This window comes from Phasianus colchicus, chromosome 3, assembly GCF_987193195.1.
Source record: "Phasianus colchicus chromosome 3, bPhaCol1.hap1.1, whole genome shotgun sequence".
In the NCBI taxonomy this organism is placed as follows: domain Eukaryota; kingdom Metazoa; phylum Chordata; class Aves; order Galliformes; family Phasianidae; genus Phasianus; species Phasianus colchicus.
In genome coordinates, this window is record NC_143438.1 from 69,000,678 (window position 1) to 69,014,116 (window position 13,439).

The window sequence follows — 13,439 nt, forward strand, 5'->3', positions numbered from 1 at the left end:
ACTTGTTCTTCCTGTTGTGATAAAAATGTCTGAAATAATGCATGGAAAACAACATGGCAACAAACCAAAATATGTTCCTTTGTCAGTAACTGCTGTTAAAAAATCTTTAGGAAATATTACTAAAGATTTGAGGGGAAAAAAAAGTACTGGAACAAATTGCACCGTGTGTGAGATTTGCTATAGAGTTGATGTATATATAATGAACATATAGATGTTTCTAATGTCTCAATTTATGGTATTTGCTAGATTCTATTTCTGTAATGAAACGTACAAGGAACTAAGCCACTAAAGGACAGATATACCAGAGAAGACATATTCATATCAGTATAGGATTTATTTAATAGAAACATTTTTTTTCTTAAATGGAAATAATGTGCAAATGTAGTCACTGATAGAATGTCTACTGTATCAGAAGTTGTTTTTTTCAACTAGGTAAGGTTGCAAAAATGAAACGTGAAGTTTATTGGCTGCATCAAGCTATTGTAGAAAGGAATTTGGAGTCAAAAATACACATGAAGTGCTGGAGGATGTTATTGACATGGTTAATAATATGAAAGGAAGGCCTTTAAAGTAGCAGAGTCTTTACAATATTTGCAGTGACACGGCTGCAAATATGTGACCATGAAGATCTTTTGTACAACACAGAGGTTTGCTGATTATCTCATGGCAAGAGTTGTTAAACAGTGATGTATTACATGTTAGGCATTTGTTCAACTTTTCTGTTATGAGAAGTGGTTGTCTACTTAGCAGATGCATAAAAACAACAAAAGGTTGTGTGACCCTTCCAGGTAAGGGTAATGCTTTAATGGTGAGGAAGTAGCTGCTTTGTGAAAGAAATTTGTACTATGGAATGTTTGGAAAGTAGATGTTTTGAAATGTTTGTGATTTTGTTGCCAGAAGTGATGCAAATATGCCACCTATAAAAGCTCTTACATTTAAAACTGGAAGCAATTTTGTAACCTATTTTAAGTTTTTCAAATGAAGATTTTCAGTGGGTTTTTGACCCACTTGCTGAAAATGCAAAAATGAAACACCTTCAGTTTGATTTTCAAGAACTGATTTTTGCCATCAGGGAAGATATAAACTGACCAGCCACATACTGTGAAAAAATGTTTCATGAGTCGGAGTGAAAAATGATTATTATGACTTGGTAAGTGCAGCCAATGGTGTTCTTCCATTTGGGTGTATGCATCTTTATGATTTTTCTTCTCCAGCTTGACAGACATTAAAGCCAAGTATTGAAGTTACACTGAGTTTATAACCAGAAACAAACAAACAAACAAACAAAAAAAACAACCACCACGTGAGCATATTTTATCACATTGCTCTCCTTGAGAAATAATTTTATTTTTAGTAGAAATTTTTTACTGTACCACTAATAAATAAAAAATAATAATACTCTTTATTTCTTCTTTCTCTTGTCCTTTTCAATTTCTGCTTTTGTGTGTTTTATAATACACAAAATATTTTATTAGTACGTTCATATAATTTTATAGAAGTGTGCATACCAGGGGTGCGTGCTCAATATTTTTTTCACTGATACATGTACAGTCAGATAGGTTTGCATGGCACTGTTCCATATTACTGTTGTTAGCAGTTGATGTTCACAGAGGCAAATACAGGGCGTTCATCCAGACAGTGTATTTTTAGCTTGCGTATTTTTATGACACAAGTAGAATTGTCCATTAGATAATATTTCTAGTTTTGTTTCATGTGTAATGATTTGAAAGAAAGAGATCAGTGCTGTATGGCCTTCAAGTGCTGGGATGCCCCAGCTCACATCAGAGCCACGGTGTGCTAGCTGATGAATGGGAGCACAGGGTGGTCCTTGCTAAGTGCTTGCTGTTTTGATAGGTGAGGAAGGTGGGCAACAGTGGTTGAGAAAACTGATGGCAGGTCTAGGAATAGATTTCAAATTGTCTAAATCACTCATGTTTCTGCTAGGACAGTTTGGTTTTTCAAGCATGTATGCGTTTCAGATGTTGTTTCCTTGTTGGTGATTAGCTCATCTGGATTATAAGCATAACTTTTAGAGACAGGAATGTTGATATTGCTGCAGTATGTTTTTTCTTTGCTTTAACAGTTGTTCTAAACTTTGTAAACGTAAGCATTACTGAAGTGCCTCTGCATAATCAAAGGCAAAGTGTGACAAATTTTGCAAAGTAATTATTATTATTTTTTAACTAGTATTATGAAAAACTGAGTTGTCATGTTAAAGTAACGCTTGGTGTCTTGCTAATTAATTGCATGTTTTAATAAACTGTCTCTCTCTCCTCTCTCTCTCTTTTTTTTTTTTTTTTTTTTAATTTAGGCTAAAGCCTAAACTTCTGACATGGCCACAGCCTCACCGAGAACTGATACAAGTAACAACCATAATGGAAGGTTACAGATGCAAGTAACAGGCAAGTAGTGATAATTTGTATCACAGTGGTTTTTAGAGGGAAACATTCTAAAAAAAGCAAGCTGAAGCAAATGTGAAAAATAGATCAGTGTAGTCGGCAGTTTAATTCACTGGAAGGTTACAATTAAGAGCATAGCTGTAACATGCGTAAATGAATTAATGCTAGGTAGAAATGTTGAAATCAGGTGGATGACAGTTTAGTGATCTCTTCAAATGAGAAAAGCAATGGATGCAATACAGCAGTTGTGACAGGAACTGTGCTTGAGAAGAAGTAATTAATGCCATAAAATCTGTACAGAGAAACACTTATTACTGAAATTATACAAAAAATATTGGCAATTATAGTGAACTGCAAGTAAAAATGCATGCAGTGTTGTGGAAAATCTGTGGGAAAACTGAAAGGGATTGCAAAATCTGCTGGCCATTCAAAAAAAGCCTTCATATACATATGTATGCATGTATATATTATGTTATTTTACCACTGATATGTAATCTGAGCTTTTCCAGGGATCCGGAAAGAGTCTGGGAACCCTGAAGTAAGAAAAAAATATGTGATTGGGGATGCATTTAAGTCTATAATGAGCAAAATTTGGGAAAAAAGTCAGTAAGATGCTATGTCTTTTAAAAAGTTATATCCAAAGAAAGATGCATCGTGTTGAGTTGTAGAAAGGTGACTGGGCTATCTGAGGAAAAAATACATTGTTGTGCTGTCCCCAAAATGGATATTTTGTTAAATTAAATGAGGAATCCTTTGTAGGAAAACTAATAAACTGTGTGTAAAGATAGCATGATGAATTGTCAGAATCAACTATAACTGATAGCTCAGTGTATGAACAACTGTAACAAACTGAATTAAATGAACAGCCTGTAACTTCAGGGCAGCATATGCAGGAATTATCATTCTGATGTCCCGTTTGGTTCTGCTCTATAAGTACTCTCATGTTTTCCTGGCACTGAAACTTCTCTGACTTCAGGAGATCTGGTTCAAAGACTGAAATGGACAGAAACCTGTCTGATTTTTTGGCTTAGAGAATTAACCCTCGAGAAAACTAATGGAAAGCAATCACAGAGGCATATGGGAGGCTTAAGAGAGGAAAGCATAGCCAGCAGGTATATCCTGCTGTGAGTCCAACGTCTTTTCTGGAGCAGGTGCCTGAAGCACCATTTGAAATGTTGGCAGCTAAGCTGCTGTTGGTTGTTACAGTAACATTATCAGCTGGATGAGGAAACAGAAGAATAGATTTGTATTCAGGAACACTGAGGACCTCACCAGTGATTTGGAGACAACAAAAAAATCGAACTTCTTTGGTCAGTTGCTGTTTCTAATTGTCGAAGATTTAGCTGAAGCCTGAAATTCATCTGCAAAATTCTTTAAACGGGGGAAATTTGAGAGCTGATTTCTTATTTTTAGTGATGTGTTAAACCAGAAGTTAATCACACAGGTGGTACAGGTGAAGAGATGAAGCTCTGCATTCAGGTTTTGCGGTGAAACATACATAGTAGTGAAGCACTTGTAACAGTGAAATTTTGAAACAGGCTTAAATTGCATGTACCTTTGTAAGTATGTATAATTTGAAATAATGAAGCTTCTGTTAAAACAAACAAACAAACAAAAAAAGAACAAAACAAAAAATGTCTGATAATCTCTCACCGGTATCATACTTAGCTACTGTTCAAGAGAACAATTGGAAGAGAAATAATTTTGAGAAAATCTAACAGACTGTATGATTTTCATTTTTTTTAATAAAATAATTGTTGTGTGGATCTTACCCATCCTGCCATTACACAGTGAAAAGAACTTATTGTGCTTTGTTTGAACTACCTGACAAAGTAGTTCTTGAAAGTGAAAGCTACCATTTTGGGATTGACCTCTTTATGTTCAACAGAAGTAGGAGTGGATGAGGAACAACATTGCTGTGCTCTGTTCCGTACACTGTGCAGGTGGTACTTTTTCTAGTTTTAAGTAAGTGTGCTGCTGAAGATAAAGCAATGCATTTTATTAGTTTCTAGTGCCAAACTGAAACGGAAAAAGAATTGGTTTGGAACAACTTTCTACACAGAATTAACTGCAGATGGAGAAATCAAGAAAACAGCAAAATCAAGTAGTTCTTCAAATCCAAAGTGGGATGAACAGCTGACAGTGTAAGTAGGTTTATTTTTTTACTTTTATTTTGATTATTTAGTACTATTTATTGGCCTGACATTGTAGGCAAATATTTACTCAACTTGGCTGCCTACATGACTTTTTTTGGCTTTTGCTGACTATGTACAGACATAAGGTGATGTTTAATGAAAATTCTTTCTCAATGTTTATGATGTTATGAGAATATATATAGTGTTTGTATGTGTGTGTGTGTGTGTGTATTTATACACATACTTTTTTCTTTTTGGAGGAGAGTGTTCCATGTATACAGTTGCTGTCCACAGTATGCCCTTAATACTTGTTTGCACTGTGGACATCTCATGCTTAAAATTCCCCTCTAGGAGATGTTAGTAATTATAATTATGTCATTCTCAACTTTGAAAGGAAGGAATTCACAACTTGTTGAGTAGGTTATGAGGAAGGTCACATTTCCTTTAAACTTCCTAATGAGGGGATATGATTACAAAACAAATTGCTGTAAAGTGGCCGTGTAACTTTTCCTAATATTCAAGCTGCTTAATGTGATAATGGCTGAATTTGGTTTACTGTACTATAGGTGCAGAAATACCTGAATACGACTCTGTGAAGAACTGATAAATCTTGCACAGTCTAGTTGGCTAGAAAGCATTATTGCATAAGCAACACTGGGTCTGGTAACAACACAGCTACTTTCAAAAGGCACTGAGCACTGTACACATTACATTATCTGACCTGCCTTTGTGCAATAGCCAGCTTTGTTAGTTAGAGGAACCTAGCTTGGTTCTGGAAAATGGGGAGCGGCACTGCATACCTAGCTATGGGGAGTCATTTACTTAGTAACACTATTATTTGGTAACTGCAGATCTGTGGTGAACCAGGTAGGGTGTTCCTGTGTCATGTTTCTTGGTGTTTTAGGTTTAGTAGAGCTTATTTAACCCTCTGCAATATTGCAAAACTGAATGGTATAGTCTTAAGCCTAATAATGATTTCCAGGAGTTATTACTAGCACAAGTACAGAGCTATCACAGAGACAAGAGCTGCTGATGAGGAGGAAGGCTTGATTTGGCAGGATTTGGTGACTTGATAGGAATGAAGTAATTTGATGTACATAGTACAGCCAGACAGACATGCCATCATCAGTATTACCTAGGATGTGTTGCTTATAGATAAGGTATTCTGGTCCACTTTTCCTAAGTCTGTTGGAATGGCATTATTGATTCAATTGACCAGTCTCCCTGGGGATAAGTGAACTCTTCAGTTTACCAAATTCCCCTGACCTGAAGGGGCGGTCTGCAAGAGCACCAGCAATGTATTCTGTGTGTATTTTATTTCTTTTTAAATCTGATCTTTTAATAAGACTTCCATTAGAAGGCAGCCTATTCAAAACACAAAAAATATGCTTATAAATTTCTGCAAAAATGATCCATGCTGTCAAATATGTTTGAGTGCCTATAGAGTTAGCTCTAATGATGGGGACTGGGGTCAGTTTTTAGCATTATTTTTAGCAATGCTGGTACACCTTCGCTTTTGTAGTGCTGGCAGGTATGTGACCTTGGGCTTCTTGCGGTACAGCGATTCTGCTCTGTTTTTCACAGCCAGAAGCACTTTTGTTGTAATGGAAACTGTTCTATGAAACTTACTCTCCAGGACCTAACATAGGTTCTTATTTTCCTTCTTGAGCAGGGGGGAGATCATTGCCAAAGTTCGTAATAATATTACTGTAATTGGGGCTTCCCTTCTATTTCCACTATAATTTCTCTATTGGATTTTTTTTTTCCTCTGATTTTTGTGAATATGCATTATGGTTTTATATATATTTGTGGATTCATAAGTAATGTTTTATCAGCACTTTTATAGCAAACTGACAGCTGTGGTGTGGGTTCCTGTTTGCAAGTAGCTGATTGGTTGTATTTTTGTTTCTTTTTCTAATACGTGGTGCTTTTCTTCCTAGTGACAGACAAATTACTTTCACTTACCATCTTTTTATTCACGTGAAATAGTGCAAACTTATAGTTAGAATTCTAGAATAGTGAGGAATAAGGAAAATATATCTTTCAGAAACGAGATATGCTGTTATATAGCTGAGAGTTGAGCTTAGTTTAGGTTATTCTGATACTCCCCAAATTCCTCATGCTACTTCTAGTAATGTACTTTAAGCTTGATCTCAAGTATAGATATTGCAGTGTTTACAGTGCTTTATTAATTAAAAATTTCCCTTTACGTTATGAAAACTTTTTTTCACATAATTAGTATCAAGAAATACAGTAAACATGAGAAAATGAATTAAGGTCAAACATTCCCAGTTAGAAAAATGAATACTTTTAAATCTGTATATATATATTTAAAAATGTATTTTATATGCAGGAATGTGACTCCACAGACTACGCTGGAATTTAGAGTGTGGAGCCATCACACTTTAAAAGCAGATGCTTTATTAGGAAGAGCCACTGTAGACTTGAAACAAGCTTTGGAAATGCACAATAGAAAATGTAAGTTATCCTGAAGGATATTTTAAGTAGAATTGTTATTACTAATCTTTATGTCAAAACTGGCAAACAAACTACTAACTATATGTGTAATTACAACTGATTTTCAGTTGGTGTCTTTACTTGTCTCTTCTGGACATGTCTAACTGTGCTATTGAGAACAATTGAAATGTAATAATGAGATATAATAATTTTGAAGCAAGGGACTAAGTTACTACTAAGTAAAAGCAGTAGTAATTAAATAAAATGTTTTGTGGCAAGCTTGAATGTAATTTCTAGAAGATCTGTTTTAATCTTGTTTTTAAAACAAAAAAAAAAGTCTAAAGTTTTTTTTACACTGTTTGTTTTTCTTCTTTGAATAAATATTTTTCTCTCATAACTTAACTGTCCAGAGAGCAGTAGAAACCACTGATACAAGAATCAATTGAGAACTTCTTTTTAGTACATTAGTGATTGTTGTATTCTATGTTACTTCTAACATTTGTTGTCTTTAATAGAATTAAAACAGGTCTTCTTTATTTTGCTTTTTAAACTTTTTTTGTGAATACAAGAAGATGGTGAATCCACACTTTAAATTCCACTCCAGAGTGGCAGTAGAATTCCAGCTAAACCAGTATTTTGCACAAGTTCGATACACAAACTTGAAAGCTCAGTTTAGAGAGGTGGAAGAAAAGATAGCTTCTGCTCAGTTTTGCAAAAGCTTCATTTTTCTGATTCTTTGAGAAAATTGAAACAGACCAAAATCCAGTGGAATTTCTCCAGCATACGATAAAGATTCTGCACGGGACTTCATAGTTAAGCAGAAAATTTGCTTATTTTTAAAATAAATAAATAACAAAATCTAAAAGAATATCTCATAGTGAAATGTAATACTATTAAAATAATCCTGAAATGTCAGGATGAAAAATAACTGTAAAACTATTGTTACTTCCTGTATGTCTTTCATGTGTGAAATTTTATGTTTTACCTGTATCAGAAACTGTATTGTAATAATAATATCAAAAAAAAAATATATATATATTACTGGAGATTGTACCCAACAGGTACAATCAGGACAGTTGGGTACAGGAGTTGTACCCAACAATTTGGCAGATTCTTTCAGGAAATGGTTGGCTGTGTTAGCTGTATGTTGCACCAAAGTTAATTTACCTGCTGTGCTTCTGATTTTGGTGTGTCAACAGTCCAGCACACTCCGTAATTCAGTGAAAGATTAATCTGGTCACTCAGTTATTGATTGAAATGCAGCAGTTGAAAGGCTTTTTACTGAAGATGTAAAGGGGAAGTCTAAATGCAGAAACTTTAGAATTAGTGCTGTTACTTTCTCCTACTAAACGCCACTAGCCTTGTATTGCAGCCTGCACCCCTCCCAGCTTTTTTGCAGGCTCAGCTGTAGTACAACCATTGGTCTGATTTTGGAAGGTAACCTTTTAAAGTAACAGAGAGTGAACAAATCACCCATTGCAGTTTATGAATATGCTAGTTTAACAGCTCTGTGGTAGGCTAGTTTCTCCTCCCCCTCCTTTCTCTCTAGACCAATAGATTTGGCAGCTTTGTGCTTACTGCAGCAGTTTACAGTACTGCGAAATCCATCTGTGGAGTCACAGTGGGTGTTTACTAATATCTGCTGCCTGGCAGTATAGAGCTCAGTCTTCTTTTCAAAATAACTCTTAGGATCTCAGTAACATCTTGGGCATATGTGGCAATAACTGATGCTTGCATTCCCTGTTTTTATGTTTCCTATTCATTTCTGATGGTTGTTAAGAACAGAAAACATATGGAAGTGCTGGCTTAGTGCATGGATCTACAAGTTACACAGTGAGCTTTAACTTTGGCTTGAAATGCTATCAGATTGAGGGATACAGGCTGTTACATCTTGAAAAAATAATCCTTTAATCTGAGACCACAAATACTAAAAGGCCTTTACCATTTTAACCTGATTAGTGTGAACTCAGAGCTTACTTTGTTTAGTTGTCTGACATGTAGTTTTAAATGCTGAACTAGTAATGGTTCATTTAGAGAGAGTTACGCAACATCCACAGCATGTTTAAACTCTGGATTATGTGTCTCTGTCTATACATCTGTGCATTTCTTATCAGTTATATTGAATTATTCTACTGCCTCATTAATGTGTTTTTGTTTTTTTTAAAACTCAAAACAGGAAGGTTTTTTTTGGTGAAAATATTTTCTCATTTAATTTTTGGTTACTTGAGATATTCTCTCTTACTGTTTAATCCTGGGAGTCTATGAAAATGCACTTACTAAAGTTAAAAACAAAAGAAAAAAAAAGGAAAGGAAAGACTGTGCAGTTTTTGTATTTATTCTTTCCTCAAAGTGATGTGCTTTTCTACTGTGTCTTAGAATTACTTTTGGAAGGTGATAAGAGAAATAAGCATAAGCTTAGGTTGTAGAATAAGGTTCCCCATGATTTGTCACATGTAGTATTTGGATGTGTCATTCACAAGTTGTTTAACTTTAAGCCTTCTTGTGTTATGTAAGTAGTGCATGATTTCAGAAGGGCTTAGTGGAAGTAATAAACCTGGGAAATCATTTACAATGCAGTACTGAAATTGTGGATCCTTTTGTATACCTGGAGCATACTGTATAAATAAGCTATTTATTTTTACAATAAACTAGGTGTTTATGTACAGCTGGTCTGAGTTTCATAGCTCCTTAGTGATTTCTATGTTATTCAAATCATCTGGGTATGACATTTTGTATGGATGTATTTTTTGTGCACATATATATATTTTTTGTTGGCAGTGTTTTTTTAATATTGCTTAGGATTTAATCTTTCCTTTATTCCTCTCTCCTTCTCTTCCCCTACCCACCCCAACTTTATTTGTAGTGGAGAAGGTGAAAGAACAGTTGAAATTATCTTTGGAAAACAAGAGTGGCATGGTGCAAACAGGCGAACTGACAGTCGTGCTCGATGGTTTGGTTGTTGAACAAGAATCTCTTACAAATCTCAGTTCACCAGCAACCAGTAAGTTGAAACAATTCAGTCAATATTTTGATTAATCCTTCAGATAGGTTTAGTAGAATATTTGTACTGATTTTCTTTTCTTTTCTTTCCTTTTTTTTTTTTTTTTTTTTTTTTTACTGTTCAGTAGAAGTTCAGCAAAATGGAGAGGCTGTGCATGAAAACAGAGATGCTTCGGCAAGAAATGCATCAAGGTTGGAATTTATTTTTGTATTTTAGACTGTATGTAAAGTATATCAGCAAATTTTATCAGTTGACATTTTTTTGTTTCTGAAGGTGAGAGATCTTAACTATCAAACTCTTGATTGTTTTACCATAGGTTTTAGAAATATAGTTTGTTTAACAATGACATAATTCAGCATGGCAATAATTAAATTTACAATTCTGTTTTTCCTCTCCTCTTAAAACCTGCCTTCCAATAGTGCATGATTACCTTTTGTATGTGTAGCCCTCTGAAAATAGATTTCAAATGGCTTGAATTTTTTATGAAATCCTGCAGATGAGATTAGGGGACCAGTGCGTGGCACAGAATGGTTTTGTATACTTTGTTCATTTGTTTTCTGGTGTCTTACAAGCAGTTTCTGTTCATGTCTACCAACTTTTTGCAATGTACCATCTGAACGGAAGGAAAAAGAAAAAAGCCTAAATGACTTCCTCCTCACCCAGTTCCTATTTTAAGATTGAGATCAGGAAGTTGTTGAACAGACTTGTACTGTGTTTAGGAGGTAGTATTCAGAATGCTGAGCCAAAGAGTTTGCCAGCTTCAGCCTAACATGGCAAGAAAAAGACTTGGAGATCAATTTCAAGCTTCGTTCTTGAAGCCACCATTTTTATACCAGCTCATGGACTGCAATAGGGGAGTAGGCTCTTTGACTTCTCAAACACTAGTGAGTTGAGTAGGCCAGTGTTCAGATCAATGGTCTCCCAGTTATCTTGCAGTCAATGCAGATTATTTAAGTTTTTTACTTAAAAGATAGTTTGAATAAGTATACAGTCGCTGTGCATTTGAGTGACAGGAACACATTTATCCTTGTACACATGATTATTTTCTTTGTTCCTCATGCAATGAGAGAAGGAGTTATGCTCATAGGTGGTGCTTTGAGATGGTAGCTAAGGCATTTTTGGAAGATGTATGCATCAGTTGCTCCCACTCAAATCTCTAATATCTCATAAAGTAAAGCTGAAGTGGAAATGGGAAAACTTATTTAAGTGTTCTGAAGTTCTTCAGGACTTGTGCCTTGTTCTGTAATTGTTTTTGTTTTGCTATCTAGGCTGCAAATGTATAAACTATTGTGAATTTACTTATTTTCTTTATGTATTTCTTTTGTATGCTATAGTGTAGGATTTGAGTTCTGTGCATAACTATTAAATGTGTTTGTACTAATCTAAGCTGATGGTTTTTTATTTTTACCAAGGTCTGCTTGTGATGTTTCTAATGGGAATGACAATCAAGTACTTTCAAACTCTGTAGTTCAGAATGCATTCTGCATTGAAGCTGTTAATGGAAACAACTCACCATCTCCTACACATGTTGCAGCCAGACCCAAAAATACACCTGTACCAAAACCACTTGGAACTGAGCTTGTCAACAGCACTGGTAGGAATGGGAGAATTATAAGAACGTTTATGTTACAGCTTTTTGTCTAATCAAAATTAATCTGAAACTGAATAACTTTTTCCGCACTTCTTTAAATTAGATTTCAAGAAATATTGAAAGGATGTCTCTGGGCTTGAATTTATAATCTCGTATTTCCACTCTTTTATTTTTTTGTAATAGATCCATTATTAAGTGTACTAATTTTCATACTTACCTGTGAATTCTCATACTGGATGAAGTAAGAAGTAAAATATCCAGAACTTCCTTCTCTGTCCCAGATTACCAAACAACATTACTGATTGTTGGGAGGAAGACTGAGATTTATTTCATACAATTTATTTGAATAACTCCAGTTAGGTTTCTTTTACTATCGGATAAATCTGCTGCTTAGTGCTGTTAGGAACTGCTGTGCCTAGAGTTAAAATGTAGACACATTTTGCTTTCCATTTTTTGAAAAGCTGTGCTGTTTCAAAACATATATTGGCAAAGTAGTAAATTTCACACTTCTCTTAAACACAGAAACTTTGATACTTATCCTAATTAGGGGAAACATATGGTACAGTAAAAGAATTGAAAAGCAGGTATTTATTTTTGTTCTTCAGGCAAAGCTTTGTATCTGATCATGACTATATTTTTAAAGCCGTTGCCTCAGCTGATTGAGTGAGATTACAGTGACAGCAGAGGAAAAAGATACTCTTAAATAGAAATACGCAAGCTGTTAAGAAACGGGAGAACAGAGACAGTTAAGCTTCCTCTAATAGAGTGGAAAATATCGGAATGGGGGCAAGATGGTGGAAACAATGATAAACTTTAAATGGTAGTAATTAAATTACGCCTCTGTGAACTGTATCTCTTTTTAGAGAACTTGAATTTGATTCCTCTCTCTTCTCAGTTGAAAGCCAAAGGGCATATATATTATTTAAGTACTGTTCTCTTTTTCTTCAATTGCTAAGAGATCTGTTTTAAATTGGAATTTGGATAGTGTAATTGCAGTAGTAATTGATTTGTTCAAATAGTAATATTGATGAAATCATCACTGAACTTGCACTGAGACAGTTTTCAACTACTGTATTGGTTAGTAGAGGCATTTTTATTTTTAGGAAAAATTAAAATGTGTCTTCAGCATTTGTTGATCGCATGGTTTCTTATTTTTTTTTTCCCCTTGTACTTAGCAGAATTGTAATTTTGTATGATGTTGCCAGAACTGCTGTTTTAGATCTAATTGGTGAGGTAATCAGCTGGTGTACCATAGAATCATCATAGAATCACAAAATGGCCTGGGTTGAAAAGGTCCACAATGATCATCGAGTTCCAAACCCCAGTTATGTGCAGGGTCGCCAACCACCAGACCAGGCTGCCCAGAGCCACATCCAGCCTGGCCTTGAATGCCTCCAGGGATGGGGCATCCACAATCTCCGTGGGCAAAATGTTTTACGTATCTGTTTTGGAGATCAGCTTACTAAAAGTGCTGATGATTTGTCAGTTATTTTGATCCTAATTTAATTCTGCAATTCCATTGATTGTTTCATGTGGATGAGTTGAAATTACTTTTTTAAATGAAAGTTGAAAGCTAAGCTGGCTTTTTTCTATTTTGATAAAGTTGTTACTGTAGTTAACGCAGACATTTAAAGAAAACTGATCAGATTGTAGAAATGATTTTTTTTTAATCTCATGCTTTATATGTTGTTTAAATAATATGAATTCTTGACATATCTTGTTGTAGTTAATCTGTTTTATATGAGCTGGGAGTAGTGATGTATTAGCCTAGAATAGCTGTGTTCATGAATCAGTGCCTTTTACAGACCTTATACCTCTCCTACTGCCATCATGCTTGTCATTATGCGTTGTAAGCA

At 34.9% G+C, this 13,439-nt stretch overlaps 1 protein-coding gene across 6 annotated transcripts in view; it reads left to right on the top strand.

Moving 5' to 3' along the window:
• The window catches only part of WWP1 (WW domain containing E3 ubiquitin protein ligase 1), a 60,882-nt gene that overhangs the window by 20,909 nt on the left and 26,534 nt on the right, over positions 1 to 13,439 (top strand). For 4 of the 6 annotated variants that reach the window (XM_031590959.2, XM_031590960.2, XM_090137779.1 and 1 more), the window contains 6 exons: positions 2,312 to 2,402; positions 4,405 to 4,543; positions 6,888 to 7,012; positions 9,855 to 9,992; positions 10,117 to 10,183; positions 11,405 to 11,586. In XM_031590959.2, the coding sequence (XP_031446819.2) occupies positions 2,333 to 2,402; positions 4,405 to 4,543; positions 6,888 to 7,012; positions 9,855 to 9,992; positions 10,117 to 10,183; positions 11,405 to 11,586 (721 nt within the window). In that variant the 5' untranslated portion in view covers positions 2,312 to 2,332. Of the gene's footprint in view, positions 1 to 2,311; positions 2,403 to 4,404; positions 4,544 to 6,887; positions 7,013 to 9,854; positions 9,993 to 10,116; positions 10,184 to 11,404; positions 11,587 to 13,439 lie in introns of those variants that run through there. The other 2 variants (XM_031590961.2, XM_031590962.2) reach the window with 2 other exon arrangements.